Genomic DNA, 25631 nt, shown 5'->3' on the forward strand with positions numbered 1-25631 from the left:
TATACGAAGATATATCTAGTATATAACAAAGAAAGAGATGATGTGGTAACACGAAAACTAGCAGTCATTGAAAACGAGTTTTTAATTGATGCCGCTTGTTATCATTAAACATCTAGTGAACCGGCTTCGCTTCTCATAGGAAGCAGTACATGGTCATAGATAGGTCAAACACAAATGACCGGTGGAACATATTTTAATTAGCATGGCTGTTTTGAAATGTAGCTTATCTGCTATCAAATATTCCTCTTGAACTAATGTTATAATCTAAAAGGGAATATCATATAAGATAATAAGGATGAAATGACTGCAAACCTGAGTCAAACAACAAAATGATGTCATTTAAACGTAAGAATCATTTTGTTTGTAACTTCTACAGAGTAAAGAATTTTAGGATAACAATGGCGTAATCTAACATTCCCGATGAAACAACACATGCCATCAATCTTGATGACACTCTATGCCCAAATTCGAAAAAGTTAGCTGTCCCTAAACATCTTAGTAGTTCAAAAATACTTTTACTGGTGAAAAGTTTAGGATTAAGACTTTTTTCGGGTTGGCATTAGAAATTTGTATCTTGAATTTGATCAGGGTTGTTTTTTATAGGGATTGGTTGCCCCTTTTTAATTCGTTCCCCTTTTTCATTCCTGTACGTAAAATACATAAAATAATATTATACAGTATAACACATTACTATGTGATGTTACACTTACATTTGTAAATAAATAAACAAATACTTTGTTTGTGTTAAAGGTTCTTATATTATTTTGTTTGTGACTTTTTATTGCGACGTAAATTTTTATTTTCCCCCATAGATTTTTTTATAAACTAATTAGTAGGAAAATAATAACAGACAAAATGACTTATTTTTTGATGACTTTTATGAATTAATTTATGATTATTAATATATATGTTAAAAAAGAAAACATTGTTGAAAATTAATACGACAACCCACAAAATAAGACAAAGACTGTATCATGTGGGTCTTTTACTGTATACAAAAAAAAAAATACTGTCAGCTGTCAATTTGTCAGCTACAAAGATTCAAGGCATCTGTTGTTTGTTTGACATTAACTGTAAATTATGCTACATATAATGAAAATAAATTTAAAAATAATTTTCTAGTCATTTTTCGGGGCAAAATCGTACCACAAAACTTAGTTCAGAAGTGCAGTCTGCCAAAATTGTAAGTAAATATGACTGTAAACAGTACTATAGCTCACCAACGCTTAATACTCAGCGGAGACCGGGAAAGGTAAGACGTCGTCACTTTTAGGTCTTCTTTAACTTAATATTTAATACTATTCAAAATGCTAAGTTTTTTTTAATATAGAAATATTTTTTATGTGAAAATATATATTTTACTTAAAATATATCATAAATGACTTAATAAAGAATATGTAATATTAATAGCACTTCTTGTCAATTATAATATAGCTATGTTTTGCTTGAATTGACTGTTACTAGAAATGCACCTTTACAGGTTTAAAGAACTACTAAGGCGTCGTTTAATTGAATGTGGATGGAGGGATCAAGTAAGAATGCTCTGCCGAGATGTAGTTAAAGAAAATGAAGGCAGCAATGTCACATTCGATATGTTACTAACAAGAGTAACTCCTCAAGCTAGAGCCCTTGTCCCAGACTCAGTAAAAAAGGAACTATTGCTAAAACTTAAGACCCATCTTCTTACACAGAAAGATCAATAACATTTTATTTCTAGGCTTTATTAATGTATTTAATTTGTCATTTAATAAAATAATCAGTATAAGAAATATAATAAAATTATAAGTTTACAACCAACAGTATATTTTTATTTTAACCAAAATACAGACAAACAATACTGCCATTATATAGTATTATAGATACTATTTGTATTTGAGATGTTTGGATTGAAGGATTGTCATGGAAATGAAATAACAATTTATAATTAATGTACAAGTAGTTAAAAATGGCAATAAATATATTTTAATGTTTATTTATATATGAAAACTTCATCATAAAAAAACAAAACAATTTCACTATGTAAACAGAACATAATGTTAAACTGATTTCAACTGTGTGCATTAATTGCAATAATAATATATACAGATAAATTTATTTTATACATTGTTTATATGAAGTACAAAACATTATAAGAAAAGAAAACAGTTTCTATAATTTAGCTGCATGAAAAAAGATTTGTCACAATCAAAAATCGAACCAACGACTACATAAAAAATATATTCTATATTCAAGACCAAACTTAAGATATGTTTATATTTTGAGATTATTCCTCTTGTTAGTAAGATAATGTTGGATAAGAAATTACCTATGGTTTAATATAGATTGTATCACTATTATCATGCGTCTTCTACTGTCATGTAGATATACATATGTATGACGCAAATATTAACTTCCAAATAACATTGAAACATTTATTAATAATTTACCTACTATAATTTCACACCAAATACTTTGAGCAATATAAATACTTAATCAGTAATCTCTTTTATTTAAAGTTGTGTTTATCGTGTAAACATCTATTCTTGTATGTAGTATAGTACAAAATATATGCAATGTAAAGTCGGTTGAATAATTGTCTAATCTATTATATGGTAATGTGTAAAAATTGAAAAGTGACATTTTTTTAGTATTTATTATAATAGGTGGGGCTTTATTAAACATATCATTCGAAATTTATTGTGCTAAAGACATACAAAAATTTTAGGTCAAATTTCTTAACATGAAAATGCTGAATTTCTACCACATATGACATATACAAATTATTAATTATTTTTTTTATTTTGTGGGGTCCTGCCATTGTTTTATTTAAAAGTAATTATCATCTATGGATATAATTTTATCTTGTTTGACAAATTCCCTTTGGTAAGAAATTTACTCAATAGTAACTATTACATATACCAAGATTCAATTAGTGTCTCAGAAAATGACAAGTCTGAAGTATTCATTATGAAAAATACTCCCTTGAATAAAATACATTCCCTATTTTATACAAGCTAAAAGCATGTAAGTATATTGTGACAGTTCATTATTATGCAAACTGTACTGATATTTAACATATCAGCAAACAAAGGTCAATGTAGTATTAAATAAACGCTTTTCATTCTTATATTATAATTTTTTACCTGAATCACAGGGCGATAATCACGTTAACTAATTCATTCTAATATAAAAGAACAGATTATTTACCAATCGCAAGTTTAGAATAAATAAATGCATTAAATAGTATATAAAAAAATTTATAATGAAATAATGAGCAATCAATTTTACTAGAATAACATCCTTAAAGCTTTTAGATGCCCGATTTACACTCAATATATATATTTTTTAATTTCCTTATTTAAACTGTATGTACAGGGATATACAATGGAATGTTTTATGGACTTTTTATACCGTAATGGGTATAGTATTTGATCACACATATCTTACTCAAATATTAATAACAATATCAGTACTCTCTTATATAATTATGCCTAATAGTTATATTTTACCTTAAATTAAACCATAACGTGATTCTACTTATACACCGACTAATTGATTATTAATTTCCACAATACTGCTGATTACCAATGAGCAATTCATATTTAGGAGCCACATGCAATGCAAGTTTTGCCACGCATAATTACATAAATATTTATCTAATCTAATTACATAATAACATTTTTGACAGATTTTCGTACGAATCGTTTTTTTATTAAAATATTCATTAAACATTCAATACATCGAATGTAACAAGCAAAGGATCGCAATTCTTGAGCATATTCATTGAAATTTGTATAATAATCAAAAAATCGTCATTAAGTGCAATAAAAGGTACAAAATCGTTGCTAAATAAAAATAAAAAATATTTACGATTTAATATTTTAAAATCACAGAAGAGGACCAAGAATGTCTGTGTGTATATATATTTAAATAAATAAATTACTTTACCAATAAAACTTAAACGCAAAATGAAAAAAAAATATACATATGTTGTTTATATAAATTCTTTAAATTTTGAATAAATTGAGCAATTTTGTAAATGACTTAATAAATATTATTGAAAAATATATAAAATACAGTTAACTATGATGACAAGAAATAGTAGTTCACACGAAAAGGGTAACACTGTCATTGAATGGTCCTCTTAATGATTTTTTTTAAATAAATAAAACAGATAACTTTATTTATAAATGTCAACACTCATCATATTCATAGAGCAAGTTTACTAAAGAATATCATGAAGTGGTAACAGATTATAGCTGAAGATTACATTATAAACTCGATTATAAATTCATTAATATTTAAATAGAGATTCATTAGTAAGACTTAGAAAAGAGTTTGACTTAAGAGTTTGCATTATCAAGAAAATACGATTAAAAGTAGCTTTTATACAATATATCTCTATCTATCTAAATAAAATTCGTAGGGACGATTAGCTGCTTAAAACATTTAGAAATAACAAGCCATAACGTAACTATGATTCAACATCACATAATAAAATTTCGAAATCAATAACACAACAGCTTCGGCAACTATTGGCTAATTACAACCTGCGCTCAATTCACGCGTAATTTTGATTCCTTTGGCTCTCTTCGAATCAATATGGCATATTTACAAATATATATAACTATTTTAAATAGTAGCTACCTAAAATGAAGAAAAAGTATACGTTGTAAAATACGCATATATATATTTTTTAATTTCTTTCTCTTCTAATAAAAATAAATGTTTTGTAGCAGATCTTATTGAATTTGTAAACAATTTTTAAACCCAACTATCATTCTTAATTTATAACTAAAATACGAATAACGAAACTTATTTATAATAATAACTTTTAACAAAAACTATTCCTATATATACTCTCAGGACTCGGATAAACTCTATATAATTATATATATTATTGCGTTAAATGTTAACGTGTGTTAAAAAATTCAATAACTAGTTCGGTCTGGCGGAACTTTACAGTTCTTATCAGATTCAGAAATACTCGTCGAAATATCTAGATTTTTTTTAAATTTAAATACAGACATCACATTTCTTATTTACCTCCACCTATCCACACCAAGAACGATTCGAGTGAATAAATATCAATCTCGGCTCGAATCATATCGTCTATCCAGATCTCGATTATCGAGACGCATATATTTTATTAGTTACCACCGTGCTACCTACGAAGTTGAATAAGAACATAAAACCTAATGAGAAAATATTCAGAAAAAATTAGTCGGTACGGCGAGGAGGTGTTGCGAGTCGTGCGGCTTGCGAGCATCGAGCGCGCTAGGAGAGCGCGCGGCGCGGGCGGGCGCGCACGCGCGGCGGCGGCCCGCGCGACACGAGCACCAGCGCCGACGCCAGCGCCATGCGCACGGGCGCGCGCCCTCCGCCCGGCAACCTGACGAAGTACATCGAACTGATTAGTCGTCCTGGTTCAGTACACCGGTCGTATCCTTGATTCGAAATATTAACTTTATTATATTTTTATAATCGAACAACATAATTGGCTTGTTTTTAATAAAACATTATATCGGTATAAACGAGAGCTCAAAATTTGAATGAATATGGAACACTTACTTTGGGCTAGAAAAATACAAATTTGGTTACCGAGACATTAAGTCGCATAAAAAAAGCATTTAAAATGAGGCAGGATTCACATCATGTGCCCTCCATAATATATATATAAATAAAACCGAGAGATTGACATACGAGTGGATTGACTAATGAATCAAATAGATTATATACAGATTATTTAAACACAATTGCCGTAGTGAACGACTGACCACCAAACGCAATTACTTCCAATGAGCTTGACATTTTTTGAAAGTTTTTTCTTTTTCGTACGTGAGGTACTGTGATTCACATAAGCAATACACAGCGGTTGTTTGTACTATTCGGTCCTCTGCACAATCTGTGGAACAGCATGGATGTGGTCAACGGTATTCTAGTCTGATCGAAATCGATCGATCGAACGATTTCGAACCGCTTGCTCTGAGGGCTGTAAGTCGACAAGACGGTTCGTGACAACTCTTGAGAACAACTTGTGTTTAACAACTCTACGCTCTTGCCTTATTTAACGATGGAATTAAAAAGTCTCTTAACTCTTTCAGGACTGGAGTCCCGACTGCCTTGAGCAACTCTGTAGTGATTTCGTCGTTATCCGGAACTTTCCTTTGTTACAAGCCAACCAATAAGATAACAAGATAAGATTCGGTAAGAAACGATTTTCAATTCGCCGTTTCTTGTACTCCACTTTAGCTTTAGTCTTCCATAACAACATTGTAGTGGGTATTCGAGATGTCGCTGAGGGTATTTACAATGTCTTTTGCCACACTGTCAGATTGTGTCAATACCGACGCATTTACCTGTACAACCTTTACGGAGTAACTATCGGATAGATTTAAGATAAGGTAAGAATCCTGGTTCGATACACTAATGGTTTCCACAAATCTGTGAATAAGATTCTTGTTGACTAAAAAACCGACTAACCTTGGATTGTTGGTCGCCTTCGCGGAAGTAGAATAAGTTACCTGAATCTGGGACTATAGAATCCCCTCTCTGTCTTCGGACTAAATAAAAACCCTTGTATCTGCCAATTAATAAGACTTAACTTTTCTTGTATTGAGGCTCGTCCATTGCACGTTGCCAAATGTATCTGTCGTTTATGATTCAGTGATTCTTAATACCTCCTGTCCCGCCTTTACAGCGGCCGCTCCCTTTATCAGGGCTACCGGAATTGAGAGGCCTCATTGCTTGCGCACTTGTGGCGAGCGCAGGAGAGGGTGAGAATTGTTTGTTGACATTGTAGGAGGGGGTGAGAGTCGTTGAGAAGATGTAGCTGCGCGTTCCCCAGATTATCAGATATTATATAGTATGATAGTACTCCACATAGCCTCAAAAACATAAAGAAATACTTGATCCTGCGTTATTTTAAAAAATATATTGATTCCTACCATACACAATTAATATTTTGATACAAGGAGATGTTTTATTAGAAGAGACATTGTTCCTTGCGCCTGCCTGTCAGTGGGAGGGGGGCGGCGCTCACCTGACGAGCAGCGAGGTGACGGCGGCGCGGCCGTCGGCGGTGGGCTCGATGGCGACGGGGCGCAGCTCGGCGCGGCGCCGCCGGCCCCACGCGCCGCCGCTCAGCACCACGCGCACCGCCGCGAACGGCCGCTTCGCCATGTGCAGCATCTGACGAGCGAGGTGTGCACCATTAATACAACGGACTTCTAGACAATTATCAAGTTATGTATAGTCCATCTTATGAAGGAATACGATGAACATAATGGTTTCAATTCAAGCGTAGATCAAAACTGTTAAGCCTGTGATTTAAGATCCTTCAATAGATTTAGAAAGAATTAGTAAGTTAACGTATGTTAGCGGGAAACGACTATAGTCTCGAATTTGCATGTAACATTATTTAAACTAATCAAGATCATGCACTGCACATTTTACATAAAAGTTTCTATGTCAAACCTTAGCGCTCGCGTGGTTTATCGTTAATTTACATGCAGATTTTCGTTTTTAATTTATTTATAGAGTAATTTTTATTGTTAATAATCCCATAAATAAATTTATAATTTCATAAGAATTTAAAGATATATTTTTATATTTATTAAATGAATTCATTTTAATTAGATTTTTAAATTATTCGATAAATACATTCTTGAAACTTATCTATTATAATAGATCATGATGATAAATGTGATAATTTTTTATACACTAATATACCGTAAAAAGGTACACAATAAAACAATGTGAATAAGAACTCGCCTCTACGACGTGTCTCCTTCTCGCTCTACGTACATCGGCAGCTTGTTTTGCCTTCCATGCCACAACACACGCCGCCAAGAAAAGGAAAAAGCACGAGAAAAACACCGAGAAGAAGACGAACAGATCTATATGCAGCTGGTCCTGGCGAAAGAAAGTTACGCCGAAACTCGCTAAGCCATCTTCAAAGTGTGTCGCTCTGATGATAATGTAAAACTTCGTATGCGTCAAGTCATGGACATTCTGTGGTAACGTCAGAACGAGACGGTTACGGAGATTCTTGACACGAAGTAAAACATTCCTCTTATCAACGGTCACATACGTGGCGAGGTCTTTAGCTGTGAAATCGGCAAGAGAGTATTCAGTTTTGTCGTAGTACCAAGTCGTTTTTCCAGGTTTTTCCGGTATATGGTCATCGAAGGATGGGATTTTCCTGAAAGGTTCGTGTTTGTAATAAGTTGGATCCAGGTCTACTGCATGAGCCCCAGTGCTCGAATTCACCGAAACCACGAAGGAACTGTCGTTAGGGCTCATATATAGATCCACGGCACCTTGAGTTACATCGACTATAACGCGTATATCGACGTTCATATATCTGGGATTGACCGCTACGAAGACCGTCTGACCCGGATACAGCGGACGAGGTTTGATTTTGCACTCATCTGAAATAAAAATTTAATATATCATTTATTTATAAAATAATACATCTAAGACCATCTTAATATTAAATGTAAGCCCCCTTTTTGGCAATCTAGACCTTTAATAAGAAATAGGAAAAAAAGATAAGATTAATCAGTATTAATTTGATATTAAGAGGTAGATAACAAGCCCCGATATTACTACAGTAACTGTGTTTTAAACGATAATAATAAACTAACTATTAACATCTAAAAATAGTAAATTAAATTGAAATAAAAAGAAATGTTAGTACACAAAATTATTTAAGATTTGTCTTCATTAAGTTATTGCACAAAAAATAACTTTTTAAAATTCAGTTACAAAGGCACTAAATGTAAATATAGATATGTTTAAGACCATACAAATGTTATAAGGAGTATTTGACATTCTTTTAATAATATTTTTTTTTATAGAATAGGAAGGCGGACGAGCATATGGACCACCTGATGGTAAGTGGTCACCAACGCCTATAGACATTGGCATTGTAAGAAATGTCAACCATCGCTTACATATCCAATGCGCCACTAACCTTGAGAACTAAGATTTTATATCCCTTGTGCCTGTAATTAATAGCAAAAACAAATATGTTCTAGAAATATCTAGAATATTGGTCGAGACTGGTAGCTAAGCTCTTCAGTAGTCAGTTTATCGTGCAAACTTATATATATATTACCTACGGATACGGACACATATATATCCGTACGTATATGTATTGCTTGGAATCTATATATAGTATATGTAGATTCCAAGCAACCGAACTATAATCTAAAAACTCCTAAATGCCTGTAGCCTTACAGGCTTAAAAATCCAGATATTGTATTTTTTTTACAAATAGTGCATTGGAATAAACTTAATTTGTGATGGACTCATACTCAAAATTTTGATATCGTTTACATTCTGAATGCTAGTGCTATTTATTTATTTATTTGGGAAACATACAGCATAATATAATACACAAACATTGGTAAATAAGTCTCACATAAGCCAAAAAAGTTTCCACTTTTACATCCAAACATGGAGTGAACCTAACAATAACAAGTTATTTAACAATTAATTAAAATATATAAAGTCAAGTATTTAAAATGTAATTTAAAAAGCAGAACAAAAAGAAATTATGGGAATAGTAATATTAATATTATGGAATATATAAACTGAATATAATGTACCTTTCTGCTTATGATATATAATAAATTCATTTGTCTTTCAATGCCGTATTATTGATATAACACCATTCGAAAAGTCTACACGTCCCATAATACTTTATAAGTCTTACAATAGAATAGAGAATTCAGGAGTGGTATAGTTCTGAACACTTTTAAGTCATCTGCATAAAGAATTATTTAAAACAATTTCGATATCATCGATGAAGACGTTACATAGTCGCGGTTCGAGGGTGGATCCTTGAAGAACAGAAGAAGCTTACATAAGATGTGGAGTAGTCAAATTCTCAAAGAAAGTCATTTGTCCATCAGATGTTATATATATATTCTACCAACCCGCATTGGAGCAGCATGGTGGAATAAGCTCCAAACCTTCTCCTCAAAAAAAAAAAGAGGAGAGGAGGCCTTTAGCCCAGCAGTGGGACATTCGCAGGCACATCTGTTACGGTATATATATATATATATATATATATATATATATATACCGTAACAGATATCTAATATATATATATATTAGGTATGAGGCTAGCCAATAAAATATATTTCGCATCAAACTATAATAAAAAAAAATTTAGTCGACTATATCAAACGCTATTGAAAAATTGGTAAAACCTGTAAAATTTGACAGAAATATTCAAGTATATACTTGAATATTTCTAATTAATAACTTATATCATATATCAAAAAAGAATCGATATAAATAACCAGATTTGATTGTATGGATCTATATTAGGAGAAGCCGAGGTGTTTCGAGGTTTAAATAGATTTCATGTGGCAATTTATATGACGAGATACAAATGACTTTAGATATAATAGACGCTTCGAAACACCTTTTCTATTTTCAACGTGAATAACATTGCTGCTGTGCAATGACATAACATTAATAAGGAAACGGAACAATAGTCAGGTGTTTTCTATTTTGCCTTTATAATTTAACCTAAGCCTAGGGCATCGAAATAAACCATAAAAGCTAAATCATTCTCATCGTAAATTGTCTTTAACCTTTAGAGCTATTCGGTCAGAACACACTAACCGTAGAAAACGGTCGTGAAATGTCAGAAGGTGACATTTATTTTTTATTTATTTATTTTACATGACATGCGACATTAACCATAACAATTATTATATTTCAAGAATACACGTATTTGAATGACTGACTGACTTATGTCAGTTGTCAACATTTTACGGGTGAGTAATGAAATGAGTTCTTACAGAATCGCACTACTGTACTTACGTATTATTACGTATATGATATTTTATTTTGTTTGTAACGAAGTCACTACTCACCTATAGATTTCCCGTCGAAGCACAGCTTGTTCTCAATGTTAATAGTCTTGTAGCACTGGTGTCCGTTGCGCGGGTCTCCCATGTAGAGGTCGCGACACTTGACGCACTGGTAACGCCAGCACTCTTGCGCTGAGTTTTTGCTGGAGCTGGCGGTCTGGCACGTCGCGTCGCTCTCCGTGTTGTTGCCGCAGTTGCACTTCTCGCCCGTCACCGGGTCGCACGTGTCGCCGTGTCCGTGACACTCGCATCTGAAATTCGCGATTACAAAATTACTTAACACGCGATAATATAAATTATTAGCTGAACCCGCAGCCAAGCCCGCGTGGCGTTCAGTTTGTAAGTGTGAGGCTTGCTTTACAAATATTATTTCTGTCTAAAATAATATTTATTATATTCCAATTACAATTATTCTATTTAATAAAATGAATTATTTATTAACCTATGTAACTTCTGGATAAAATTACTTTCTGATAGTGAAACAATTATTAAAGTCGTTTCAGTAGTTACAGAGTTTGTCGATTGCAAACAAAAAAACATTCCTCTTTATATTTTTTTATAAATTAAAGAGTTCGATTAAAAAAGGGTCTAATATTTATGTTGTAACTGATTCAAAAATTATAAAGTGGTAGGAGTAAGTTTTAGATACGCACGGTCGACACGGATCTCGAAAATCTTCTGAACCCCTGAAGTATCCTTCGATGCAACGTTCGCAGCGAGGTCCGTCGGTGTTGTTCGCGCAGCGCACACATCGCGCCTTGGCCGCGCCTTCCCGGTAGTACTCCTCCAGGTCGGCGCTGTTTATGTCTCGTGCTAGCGACACGTCCGCGTCGTTTGTGCATACTAACGTGTGACCGTGACAGAAAACTGAGCACGGTATACACTGACCGTTGTCGGTAGGATCACCCACGAAATTCGGCTTACATTTTTCACATTGGCTACCCTGTGGCGAAACAATTACATTATATAAATATATAATATAATGTCTAAAATGTATTTCTATTAAGAGATGATGAAGATGTACTACAAAACAAATTGAATTCGGTGCTCAAACAAAGAAACATATATTTCATTCAGAAATAAAAACAGGTTTTTAAATTAACAACATAATATATATATTTGAGTACTAACAATTTATGTTATTAATCGAAGTTTTGCTGTCTTCCCTTTTCCATTATCGATCAAATTTTTAATAATTATTGATCACAATGTTAAAACAAAATATTGCATTAAATAAAATACAAATCAAATAAGGATAAAATAAAAAATCTCGTTTCATAATCGATAATAACGCAACCCAACGCAACGCGCTTTTTACATAATCGATGACTACATAGTACCTACAAAAGCTATGCTAGGCCCTATAAACAGTAAGTTATAAATGTGTCGTATTGTAGACAAAAATTAACTAACCATGGTATTATTGTGGCACTCCGTGCAGACGTCCAGCTTGTCTGGGCCCTCGCAGTGCGAGTGTCCGTTGCACTGGCACTGTATGGTGCAGTTGGCACCCACGTATCCGAAGTCGCAGCGACAGCGGTCGGGCTGCACGCACAGCCCGCGCACGCAGCCCTGCGAGCACACGGCGGCACACACGCCGCCCACGCGCTTGTGTCCCGCGCCGCACTGGCACTCGTAGCCCGCCGGCAGGTCGCGGCATACCTGCACGTGTGACAAGCGATATGCAGTCATTACGTCTCTCACTGCGAGATCGTATGATAACATAATGAATGAACGCCTGAATAAATCGACTCACCTCAGACTCCGCTTTGCATTGATGATGATTATTTTCACACTCGTTTTCGGGTGGACAGCGAGTGTAATGCCAGGAAAACGTGTCGTTCGTCTCGTTCGTTTGATGGACGTTAGAATATACGGCGGCGCAAGTCGTTCGAGACGAATATTCCAATGGAGAGTCGATTGATCCCTCAGTACACACGCCTTCCCCGTTAGCTCCTTCCAGTGCGCACCAGCCGCAATGAGAATGATGGAGACACTCGGTACATTGTTCGAAAGTACCGCAAGGTGCTGGACATTTATTTTTATCGGCTTTAGATAAAACTAATCCACATACGCCGCCCGCACAATACAACGGCTGATATGATGGAGAAATACAAGTGCCAAGATAGCTTGCCCAATGGCATTCGGAGGATCCACCTTCGGAACCTTCTGAATTGAGACAGGACTGACAATCATCGTACAGGTGACATCGACTAGGACAATCTTCTTTAGTAAGTCCAAAATACGTATGTACAAGTTTTGGTGGGAGTGTACGTATGCTCGCGCGTCCTGGCTCTTCTGTTATAGCGCAAGTCCAGTTATAAAGCTCTAATGGATCGGTTATTATTCTTGATATTTGAGCTGAAACGATAAAAATAAAGAACGTAATATATATTTCAGCTTTTTTACATTAACCAATTATAATGATACGAAAGAGCACACCTACCTTCTCTATTCACTAGCCGTGTCCAAGAGCATTGATTCGAAATACATTTCTCACAGTCTGGTGCTACACACCTTAGTTCAGGACACTGAGCTGAATCACTAATATATGTGGTTCCAGCATTGCACTTTATGCTCACACAAGATTCGTCTGTTGGCACGCATTCACCTGAAATAATATAATAAAAATTTAGATAATATGTATAGATTCCGTCCTCTAGCATAACGTCTAGCAACACGGATAAATTCTTACCAATTCCAGCAGCACACGTTTCACACCACCGACAAGCCGGTTTTTCTTCTGGATACAATGGCCAAGCAGCCAAACAGGACACGCATGAAGTAAAATTTTCACACGGACGTCTTGCCACTAAGTCCGCGTCACAAGCTGCTCCCGCGTTAGTAGAAATTCTATCACCACCTTCACATCCCGGTTTATCTACAGAGTAGCATTTTTTATAATCTCCCGTGCTACAGAAACTGCAGCCCATGTGACTTCTACACTCAATTTTACTAGCGCTCCATAGCGAACACAAATCATCAGGTAGGGTAACACGCGTAACTTGACAATTGGCACTTCCAGTCCAACCCCCTACGATATAAATATTCCAATCACTTTCTGACTCCATGTCTATAGCCATTGCATGTGCTATTGTTCGTGGTGGCGGATGGTCGAGAACACTTGGACCTGAAAATATAAATTATGAGTATAAATAAACATATTTCAATCAAGAATGTAGGTACTAAAATTTTATAGAAATACAAACCTTTGGAAAGCTTAACCCATTGGTTACAACTGTAAACGTATGCAATAAGTTTATTTGTCCTTTTATCTGGTATCGTTCGACCGCCAAATACGATCATATATTCATTCGTTGTAACAGCTGAATGTAAATACGTTGCTCTTGGTAAGTTGTCGTGACCGTTTAAACTTGGAAAAGTTGGTAATTCACTCCAATTTTTAGACGGGTAATGGAATGAATATAATTTATTTGATATTATAGTTCCATTATACATGTACAATATTCCTCCGAAAACATACAGACTTTGAGAAGGAGCATGATAAACCGTACTATGGCCAATCAATCCGACTGGTTTCGAACCACCGCAACTCAATTTTATCCACTTGTCATTATCCAAATCGAATTCCCACATATCTGTCATAAATCCTTCTTCTAAAGAAAAGCCTCCAATGAGCACAAGACTTTCATAATCTTGATATTTTTGTAGTGTTAATGTATGTCCAGCAAGTGGTGGAGGAAATTCTTCTTTACTTTTGATTTGACTCCATCGACGCTCCTTTAGACTAAACTGCCAAAAATCTCTTAATGTTTTGTTTTGACCACTTTTTTCTTGCAGGCTAAGGCCACCGAAAATATAGATATTTTGCTTGGAATGGTAGATTTCAGCTGCGTGGAAGTATCGACCTTCAGGCATTTTTGGATCAGGCGTAGCATCTACATTTACTTGCATCCAAGTGTTATTTTTTGTATCATAAAATCTTATATCATTTAAAGGTCCATGCGAAAGCGAGTATCCTCCAAACATCCATAAACCTCGTCTATCAGCTACTAGACTGTGTCCAAATCTGGGTAAGGTTTTTCGTAAATGATCTAAGCCATCAGAAAGAAAATCGGAATTGAAAAGTTCCGTGAATACAAGTTGTGTTTTATCTAGTTTTAGAGAGCAATCATCACCACCATACCCCTCGTTACAAAGACATCGTCCATAGCTAGTGTCACACACTCCACCTTTAATATGTATGCTACAGTTGTTACGACATACTTCTACATTGCATTCATAGCCACCGAAGCCTTCTGCGCAAATACAGTGTCTGTTTTTACATATCCTGGGCCAAGTGCAGTAACCATCGCAGGCTAAAACATTGTAAACGCCTTCAAATCCTTGATCAGGTTGGCTCTGTTTATAATGAACAGTCAAATTACCACTTCGAGCTTCTACGACACCTGAAGAGGCTCCATTGCAAAAAACACCCAAAAGTTGACTCTGTTGATTGTTACTTAAATCTGGCACACCGCCCAAACCATCATACACATACACTGCATTTTGGTCGCATGGCACGTTGAATGTTGAAGAGTTTACTGTGAATTGTATAATGGCATCTTTAACGTTTTCAGCTGATATAATCCACAGACATTCCTTGGCGGGGCCTATAGTTTTAATATCAGGGTCAATTTTATAGGAACCGATACCTTCAGTTTGAGAGGCATTTAACATTCCTCTAGGTTCACATTGATAATAACATCTGCCTCCGTGGCGCGGATCTCCATAGAATTTTGGTTTACAGCGCTCACAATTTTGACCCTCGGTATTATCTTTACAAATACATTCACCTGTAGCGACGTCACAAACACCACGGGTCTCGTCACCATGATCGTTACAATCGCAACGTCGACAACCTTGTCCAGCAGTCGCGTTCCCATGGCTACCGGGCTTACATGATTCACAAAATTCACCTTCCGTCCAATCTTGGCATTCATCACACCGACCTACACCGGTTCTACATGTTGAGTGATTATGACATCCACAGTTTATCGAACAATCGGCTCCCGTCCAACCCAAATCACAGTGACATTTGTACTGTGGAGCACCTAAGCAATATCCGTGAATACAGTTATTGTAACAAGTTCGCATGCAACTTTTTTTTCCATCTCCTATATATCCCTGTTTACATTTGCAAGTATACGACCCGTGAGTGTTGTTACACACTGCATGTTCGTGACAATCGTGGAGCCTCAGTCCACACTCATCGACGTCCGGGCACTGTGCGTACGCCCACCCTGCGTCCGTCGACGTTACATTTAGAAGGGAAGCGCAGTCCACGTGCGAACGAGTAAAATCACCCTCCGTACACATTCCGTTAATCGGGTTTTCGTGCGAATGACACCAGCCGCATCCCATACTGCGCAAGCAAGTCGAACATTGCACGTGAGACTGACAGGATTTGCACTGACCGGACTTTCTAGTCACCTCGTCGGCGGGCGTCGAGGCGCGGTCGAGCCACTCGCGACACAGGCCGAACTGATACTCGCTCGTGTAGACGCTGAAACTGAAGCACTGGCGGGTGGCCTCGCACCAGACGCAGCGGCCGCGCTCGTCGAGGCAGTGCTCGCAGTCGAGGCGCGTGCGGCACGGCGCGGGGCACTCCGACGCGTCCACCACGGCGCCGCCCGCGCGCCCGCGCCGCGCGCAGCGCGCCTCGTCCGCCCACCACTCGCAGTAGTTCCCCGACACGCAGCGCTCGCAGCTGATGTAGTTGGAGCAGTTGGGGCACGCCGCGGGGAGCAGCGTGAGGTACCGCCACTCGCCGTCGATGGCGCACGTCTGCGTCTCGTCGATGTTTCTTTGTTCGCAGCGATTCGTCAGCTCGCACCACCCGCATGCCGCATCCGATAGACACAGTAGGCAGTTGTCGTAATTTGAGCACTGACCGTTCGAGTAGGGCTCCAGAAACTCGAATGTAAAAGCCTGGAAATAAACAAGTAAATAAACGAGTTCTTACAAATACTCATTTAAGGCCTCTGCCTCGAATCTCGCGGGCAGCGGGGCGGCGGCGGCGGCGGCGCGGGAGCGGCAGGATCTTACGCGTATAATCAAATGGACCGGCCCTCGAATACAGCGGTGCAGGAGCGGCGCGGGGGCGGGCAACGAGCGGTGCACTCCAGTCAAGCGGTGACCGCCCGCGTTGCGCGTCTGCATTGTAGGTATAGTGTTGTACATTTTTTTTGTGACGTATCAAAATGTCTTCGGACGTGCAAGAGCTAATTATTTCGGCAATCTTTGAGAGGACACCCATATGGAACAGCAAAGATGTGAACCATAAAAATAGAAGAATAATTAACCAATTATTAGTTAGAATTTGTCGGGATTTTGTCTCTGTTCTTCATAATTTCGATAAAACTCGCCATTTATTTTCCTTGCCCTATAGTAGGGATCCACTTCTTCTTTTGCCCACAATAAATCGAGCGTTAGGAATTAATTTGAATCAAAAAGATGTCGCCGTTTTTCAGACATTTCGTTCGCGAATAAAAACAAATATCTAACAACACAACCACGAACACAACACTACACCGCTATAGTGCCGCGCGATCTGCCCGCTAGTTTGGAGAACAGGTATGCGTTGCCCGCCCCGCTGCCGCGCCGCCGCCGCCGCCGCCCCGCTGCCCGCAAAATTCGAGGCAGAGGCCTAAAAGTCATTGAGTTCCTATTGTATGTTTAAAACGTACCTTTGCGCTTTCTTGAGATTTATTGTGTTGTAGTTCCATTTTGGCGTGATGATGGGAGGGATATAGGCCCGTATGTAGAGAGTCATTTGCGTGCATATCTATGGCGAGACGGCCAGGCTGCAGAGTTGGCCAGTCTATTGGAGAACAAGCGGAAGGCTGAGCTGTCAAATTAGCAACGGGTTCTGTGCTCTCTCCGAGATTGAGTGACAAGTTGGAGTATCCAGCGCACATGTGTAGTGTTTCCCCTGTACCGTTCCAGTACTGCGGTATGTGTAGCCAGCCTCGTAGCCTTGCTTCGCTAGGTCCGGCAAATATATGATTACTGCCTCCGCCTGTACCCCAGTCGACAGTTGTCGCATTTACTACAGAGACACCATCGGGATGATTCCAATCGGCAGGCTGCTGATATCTAAGAAATGTAAGGCCTGGTCGTTTGTCTAAAATTTTACATTCATCTGGAGTCGTCACTTCTGTGCCGGTTGTACCCCACCAGCCTGGATTTTCAGAAGGTGTATCTTCTCCACAGACACCGTAGTTATCTGAAGTAAATAGCCGATTTAATTTAATTTTCACATCATGTATAAAATATTTTTTCCTTACTAAACTTCCTTGATAAACTTACCGTCTTTATGGTGGCACCGAGCATTCTGGACACACCAACTGCACTGATACAAGCCCAGTTTAGTGCTAACGGAAATAAGTGGTGTGCGAGAACTATTTTTTCCTAAGGCGGGACCGTGGATGAGGCACGAATGACAGTCACCAAGAGCTGGACAGATGCCACCGCATCGTATTGATTGTAAATTAGTCGTACAATTCGATCCTATTGTTCTTCCATAGCAAATCTAAAAAAGGTATATAGATAAGAGAATAAAAGTTTCAATACTTTCACATTTTCTAAAACCATGTTTAGTACTAAAATGTTATTGAAAATAATAATAAATAATTTAGTCAAATATTATAAAATAAAGATAAATAATATATAAAAATATGAGATTTTATCTCAACTTTATAATTATCAAATATTTACATCATCAGCCGAACACCATCCGCACTCAGGATCTGCGAGACATTCGGGCTGCGTTCGATGCTTCGGGCAAGCTGACTCTGGATCCTTATCGATAATTCCGGCGTGCCAACTTGGGACAACATATGCTAACAGGTCACCTGAAAATATTTATAATTATGAAAAAATAAAACATAATAACAATATAAAAAAAATATTTTTACCATTATTATAATTTCAAGATTTTTATTTACCATAACCCTACATATAGTTTAAGAACAAAGAACTTATTGTAATACAAATTTTATGACTCTTAGATCGTAAGCACTATTTCTTGCATAAAAATTATAATTAATTTAAAGGGTGTAACACACCTGCGCGATCAAAACAGCGGTAGCGAGCATTACACGGCGTCATCTGTAAAGGTACCGTTACACTTGTTAAACTAAAGCTTGTAAAATACTGAGATTTTTTGTTGTAGATATCTCACGTCCGCTTTATTTCGTCGCACAAATGTGTTCTATCCCTAATATGTATTCTAATATCAATCAGTCTCTTTTTGTCAACATTGTAATTATGAATATTATATTTCCATATAGAAAAAGTCTTTGTCTTGTATATTATAAAATATTTTTTTCGTTGGTTTATGATTAAGCATCATTCACATTAAAAATTGAGCGACTAAAAATCCTGACCCCCGGTGCTAACTCGTAGACTGCGGAATTGGCTGGTAACCTATTTTAAGCTGATTCCACGCAGTACACATAATTTATGATAAATCATTCTCATATTATGTATTAATACCACATACGTATATAATCTAACACATTCTGCATTATGTTATAAGGAACTGAAGGTTATGTATTTTACTAGCTGATCCACTCGACTTCGCCCACGTTAAACGTGCTGCCCGCGGAGTAAGAACTCCGCCCCCGTGGGTAGTTGCCTTACTCAACAATTTGGCTATCGAATGCCAACATATTTTTGAAATGCAAACGGGTAGTTCCAGAGATTAACGCGTTCAAACAAAGAAAAAGTTTAGTTTTATTATATAAGTAAAGATAGTCTAAGCAGACTTTGTAGTATATCTAATCATTGCAATATATATAACACAAATAAAATACATAAACATAACATTACGTAATACTCGCGTTAGTTGTATCTTTCATGTCGTTGTTGTTATGTTAATTTTATGTAACGTTTAAAGTACATATAACGTGTTAATGAGTTTTACTTAGGTAAACATATAAATCTGGGCTCAATCGCAAACAATATAGTGAATACAAAATATTTCACAAATATGTCAACGAATATAATAGGTAGATGTATTTATACCTACCATTGACATTGCCATGGTAGCCGCCGGCAATCAGCAAAGTAGAAGGTGGTTTGAGCGTAGCAGCGTGGGCGAACACCCCTTGCTTTTTAGGATAAAACTTGCGAGTCTTGCCGAGAACATCTAACGGTATCCAGGAATGACATCCGAGGTGGTAGAGGTACATTTGTCCATCATAGCAGATTTCTTCCCTATTGTGTCGGTGAGAGTATCCACCGAACACAATCAAATAGTTCCCTGGAAGAAATTAAATGTTGCCATGTGAGAAAAAAAAATTAGTCGAAACCATCTGAACCAAAAACTTATTTAATATCTGAGGAAGAACCGTTATAAAACGGTTCTTCAACATTTCGAACTAGTTTGAACTATTTTTTGAATCTATTTTACATGGAATTTTTAATCATTATAATTGATGATTAAAAACTGCCTATACAACGACACTTGGATAAGGTTTTTTTTTTTATTTTATTATATCTCATATTTAGAAGATTTGTTTTCATCAGTAGAACTATTGGGTAAAAAATGAAATTTAAAAAAGACCCTCTGAGTTTCTTTCGCCGGTTCTTTTCAGGTCTTTGTCGTTTATTTCCAAACCGGTGTTAAATATTTGACAATCCATAAGCAAGTGTAACGTTTCTATATTGCATAAAGATTTTTAACTTTGACTTTATATAAGATGATTTTCTAACTTCGAAATAGATATAATATTGATGTAGATGACTCATCATGATTGTCTCACATGGCGAAAATGATACCAGTTTTCGTCAAGTCACGCACACAAATTACACTTCATTATTGGCACTAAATAGGCTCGTTAAATAAAAGCGGTTAGTCATTACCGATGACCGTCGCTGTGTGGAAAGCTCGCTCGCGCGGAACGTAGGTATCGCGCAAATGAGCCCGTGGATAGTGGATTTCGCTCCAATGCTTGTAGTCTAGGTCAAAAGCGAACATTCGATCTGAAAGTTTGGAAAACCTAAAAAACAAGAAAAAAATATCTTAAAACGTTAAACAATTATTTAATTACACCAATGACGTCATATATACATACCGAGCGACGCTTGCGACTACACCACCGTACACCAGGATAGAGTTGGAGTGTTGGTGGTAGACCGCGGTGTGCGCGACCACACGCACATCCAGCTCCTTACCACCTCGAACTTGCACTCTTTCCCATGTTTCATTGCCATTATCGCTCAATCTTATTTTGTAAAGACTGAAAAATAAAACAATAATACAACGAAATCGAAAAGATATATATTTATACCACCTTCTTTATTTTAAATAATCAATTATAACACATAATTGTTTTTCTCTAAGCCCATTTCAATTTAAATACAGATTAAATTCTTTGTGGTTTTTTTTGTTCACGGAAATTTTTATTTACAAAGTATTTTCTAGTCCGTCCTTGCAAACAAATCTAATTGGTTTGTTTACGATATAAACAAGTCGTCTTAAGCACCATAGCTTTGTAATGATTCAATTATGACGTTTTGATGTTTGAGGGATAAATTTCAACAAAAAAATAGCTTTTCTTTTGTCTCTCCTTAGGGTTCTTAGGCCCAACCTTGTAAACTTCAGAATTATACATTTTGTCAAACAATAAACTATTTTGTAATGATCAAAAACAAATTATAATATTGTTGCATATAATTTTTTTGGAGCATTAATTGAGTAAAAAATTAAAACATTTCGGTCAAAATATGATAAGTTTTAGGTAAAATTAATAAAAAGTAACCTCTTTAATTTAGTTGAAAACTTATGTTCTAAATTCATGTAACTGTGCTAAATTTTAAGGCAATCGGACCTATAGTATCAGTTAGATATCGTGATGTTTGTTTGTATATATTATAACTCAACTAACCTTGACGAGAATTCGCCGTCAACTGTACTTCCACCGAAAAGATACAATTCATCCTTGACGGCGGTTAAGGTGTGACGCGTCAAGCCGGGCGGACTGAATGTCGAGTTCGCTGCTCTAAGGGTCCACGTATTGGCCAATGCGTCATAGTACCAGAGTTCTGAAGAGAGACTTCCATCCGACAGCTTCCCACCGTACAATATAAAACCATTTTTGCAAGCACATGCGGAGTGCCCATACCTCGGCTCGGGCTTGGTATAATTAGATTTGACATTCGAGCTGAGGAATTCGGGACGATCGGTAAATTGTAAATAACTTTCCGAGTAGGGGGTGGATGTGGGCGTATACATAAGAGGTAATGTGGTTCTGTCATGGTTCGAAAACGATGTCAATAGCAAATTGAAAAGCGAGCTCCGATTTCCAATCTGCCAACTGCCGTCGATGTTGCCCTGAAACAACGGTTCTATGGATTAACAGTTCAAGCATAATGGACTTTACTTAAATTTATTACGTATTAATGTATAAAATTAATGTATCATTGTTTGTAGGACGCATTAATTTCGTCTCGGAAGGAGTACCAGAGCGCACCTGTTCTTACATACACATTTATGCTCTATAATATGTCCTTCGTAGTTGATTAGTCTTTTAAAATGGTCACTATGACCGAAATTGGTCAGCTCAAAGTTGAAGTATAGCAGCAAATTACTTGCTATGCAACATGCAATAGAAAACGCGCAAGTCGAATCGGTTTTTTTTATTATACCTACGCTACCATACCCTACCATACATCAGCTAGATTAAAATAAAAACAATTGTTGCCCAATGAGTTCGATACTAAATGAAATATATACACACAAACATATACAAAACAAAGGTTAAAAAAAAATGAATAAGAAGTATTTTAATGTTTTAATGTTGCACTTACAGCTATGTTACAATTAAAAAATAATCATATAAATATTCATCAAAGCTACTCACCTTGGTAAATAAAGTTAATAAGGATTTATCAATTTCTTCATTGGTAGGATAACGTCTTAATACTTTTCCGTTTTCGTCATACCATTGACTAGTAGAAAATCTGTGCACCAAGGATATATAATGTACAAGGAAGTTAACTATTGTGATAAATGTATTAAAAGCTTTATATGCTAAATAAATAACAGTACTGTTGTTGTATATATTATATTGTTTAATTTACATAAATAACACAATACAAGGTATTGTTAAGTGTTTTACTAAAAGATTGAAAAACTGATAAGTAAACAAAATAGTCACAAACTCATTCATTTATACATTATAAAATAATCAGGTTTATATAATATGTAACACTTTGTTGATACCATTCATTTACATATATATAGTCCTGTTCACATACTGAGCGTCCATACATAAATTAATTGCTGACTTTTTTTTCATTGTTTACAACAAGCTTGTTTCGTCTATCTTAGGAAGGTAGGCAAATGGACTGCACGATGGCAAGTTATCTTCACCCTTAGACACTAGCAAGATAACAAATTAACTAACTATTCATCACATAACTTAAACACTGTCAACCTTGATCTCTGAGATGTTTATATCTTGTTACTGTAATTGCATTGACTTTGTCACCATTCAAACGGGGCCACAGCAATACAGTGTAATGATGATTGGCGTTAGAATAATTAATGAGTGGGTGGTATCCACCTAGACAGGCCCGTACAAAGCCTAACAACATTTACAAATCTTAATTGATATTGAGTCATTTAGCTGAAACTCTGCAAGTACAATCTCTAAAGATGCATATTAAAACTTTGCCATATTCAATCGTATGATATTGAGATATTGAGCACAAGGTCATTGCACATAAAAAAAAAGTAATTTCTGTAAATATAATAGCATTTTAGAAAAACTTACTTATAAATCTCTAATACACCTAAAACTCTATTCAGATCATATCCTCCAAACACATATAGAGAGTCCGTTTGGTTAACATACACAGCAGAGTGAGCTGCTCTCTTTGTCATGCCACTTTCGGTGTGAGATATCCAATGCCAGCTGTTACCTTCTTTATCCGCATGTTTCAGGGAACATGATTCACCAGAATATCTGAAACAGATCACTAATTACTAATCCATACAAGGACAGAACAGAAAAATTTAATGTTAATTACGGCGATGCTTCAATTACATATTATAGCACATTAACAGTTAAGGCAAAGGTTTGGAGTTGTTTTACATAATTCTGGCAGTATTATCTAACACATTCTGGTTTTCTCACAATATTTTTCTTTATTGTGGACTTTGAGATGATTTAAAAACACAAATAAAACATGCAAAACCCAGTGACATTTATTTGAACCTTTAATCTTTTCTTAGGATGGATTTAGGATTATATCCTGTCGGCATTTGGTTAAACATATTTGTTAGCCTAATGAAATCTAATTTAATTATATTTTTCGATATATCATTAAGTACCTTCTTATAAAATTTATGGATAGGTAATAGTTATTCATTATTGTTTCCTTGATTTTTATTTACTTCGCATAATATATTTATACGGAATATGATATGTATAATATAACTGAAGAAACATATTTTAATTTTAGACATAACTTTATTTAATTAATGTATATATTTTCTATGCAATCCCATATATTAAGATGTATTTTTTACTTTTCAAGTACTAAGTTTACCCCTGACAACCTGTATGCAAAATATTATGAAGATCAATTGAGTTAAGACAATAAACAAACACACTATTCATTTATAACATTAGCAATGACATGTTTCATTTCCTATGTCTATGGGCAGAGGTGATCCTTTATGGTAATATGACTTTCCTGAAAATACAATGAGAACTTACCCTTTTTTACAAAGACACCTGTCACCTTTACATTGTCCATTCCCAGAGCATCCACTAGGACAAAGTTCTACACTGCAATCCGGCCCACCCCAGGTTCCCACACAAAAGCATTTATTGGACATACACAAACCTCGCCCGGTACAATTATTTGGGCAGTTGTGAATAGCATATGTAGCCCTGAATCCATCTAGCACATAGTTTGTATCACTGTATAGTAATATTAACATCTACAAAGATAATTCACCTATTACTTATCCAAAAATTATAAATGCAATACATTTTTAATATTTAAACTTACATATCCACTTGAAGCGGTTACATTTTGTGGCTCTGTTTTCCCACTGAAACTTCCTAATAATGGAGCATCAAATGAATCACCATCATACACAAATACATAGTCATATGAACATTCTGTTCCCATACGAAGGAAGCTCAATGTTATGTACTGACTTTTGTTTGCAGCTTTAATAAGCCATTCGCAATGTGAATCCTAAAATAAAATTATAATTAATATTTTAAGTAGTTTTATTAAAAATTGCCAATATTTAAGTTTAAGCTTCAACCTACTTGGGTATAGTTGGAGTTACTGGGGCCATCAGTAATAATTCCACTTGGCTCTGTGAAAACCCTACGAGATTTGTCGCAAGGTGCTGTAGAGGCAGCGCACAATACAGCTAGGCATGTCCAGCTGAGAACTACTAAACTTGCACTTTTCTTCCGAATACGTGGGTAAAACATGCCTCTTCCAATTTGTCACAAAACATAAATCGAACATCAGAGCCATATAATCGTGAAATTACGACTAATATCACTAAAATGTTAAATAAACAACACTCATTTAAATGACATCTACTTCAAGGCTAACTACTATAGGATATGGATATTGCCACTATATCTTGAAAATGTTATGGCTAATGGAAAAGATATTGCTTTCTAGCTAAAAAAATGTTTACAATTCTAATTTTAATGACATTTTAATACTTTCTAACGAGTTTTCCACAAACAAACAATCAAATCCATCACAGCA

At 36.0% G+C, this 25631-nt stretch overlaps 2 protein-coding genes across 3 annotated transcripts in view; one reads left to right on the forward strand and one right to left on the reverse strand.

Moving 5' to 3' along the window:
* LOC126781458 (enhancer of yellow 2 transcription factor-like) overlaps positions 1 to 1797 on the forward strand; it is a 67208-nt gene extending 65411 nt beyond the window's left edge. Inside the window, exons 2-3 of one of the 2 annotated variants that reach the window (XM_050506450.1) lie at positions 1047 to 1252; positions 1481 to 1797. In XM_050506450.1, coding sequence (XP_050362407.1) covers positions 1194 to 1252; positions 1481 to 1703 — 282 coding nt within the window. In that variant the 5' untranslated portion in view covers positions 1047 to 1193 and the 3' untranslated portion in view covers positions 1704 to 1797. Of the gene's footprint in view, positions 1 to 949; positions 1253 to 1480 lie in introns of those variants that run through there. The other variant, XM_050506449.1, reaches the window with a different exon arrangement.
* Positions 1798 to 1807: 10 nt separating this feature from the next.
* LOC126781422 (multiple epidermal growth factor-like domains protein 8) lies at positions 1808 to 25631 on the reverse strand. The gene is made up of 22 exons (XM_050506391.1): positions 25172 to 25631; positions 24903 to 25094; positions 24605 to 24831; positions 23657 to 23848; positions 22742 to 22841; positions 21767 to 22212; positions 20954 to 21118; positions 20742 to 20878; positions 19906 to 20139; positions 18591 to 18727; positions 18183 to 18405; positions 17561 to 18099; positions 14081 to 16802; positions 13567 to 14001; positions 13318 to 13482; positions 12628 to 13232; positions 12285 to 12533; positions 11525 to 11814; positions 10875 to 11122; positions 7753 to 8411; positions 7022 to 7170; positions 1808 to 5371 (listed from the first exon to the last, which is right to left on the reverse strand). Exons 1-22 carry the CDS (start codon positions 25340 to 25342, stop codon positions 5257 to 5259), a joined length of 8400 nt encoding a protein of 2799 aa, XP_050362348.1. The 5' UTR covers positions 25343 to 25631; the 3' UTR covers positions 1808 to 5256.

The sequence above is a fragment of the Nymphalis io genome, chromosome 3 (assembly GCF_905147045.1).
Source record: "Nymphalis io chromosome 3, ilAglIoxx1.1, whole genome shotgun sequence".
NCBI lineage: Eukaryota > Metazoa > Arthropoda > Insecta > Lepidoptera > Nymphalidae > Nymphalis > Nymphalis io.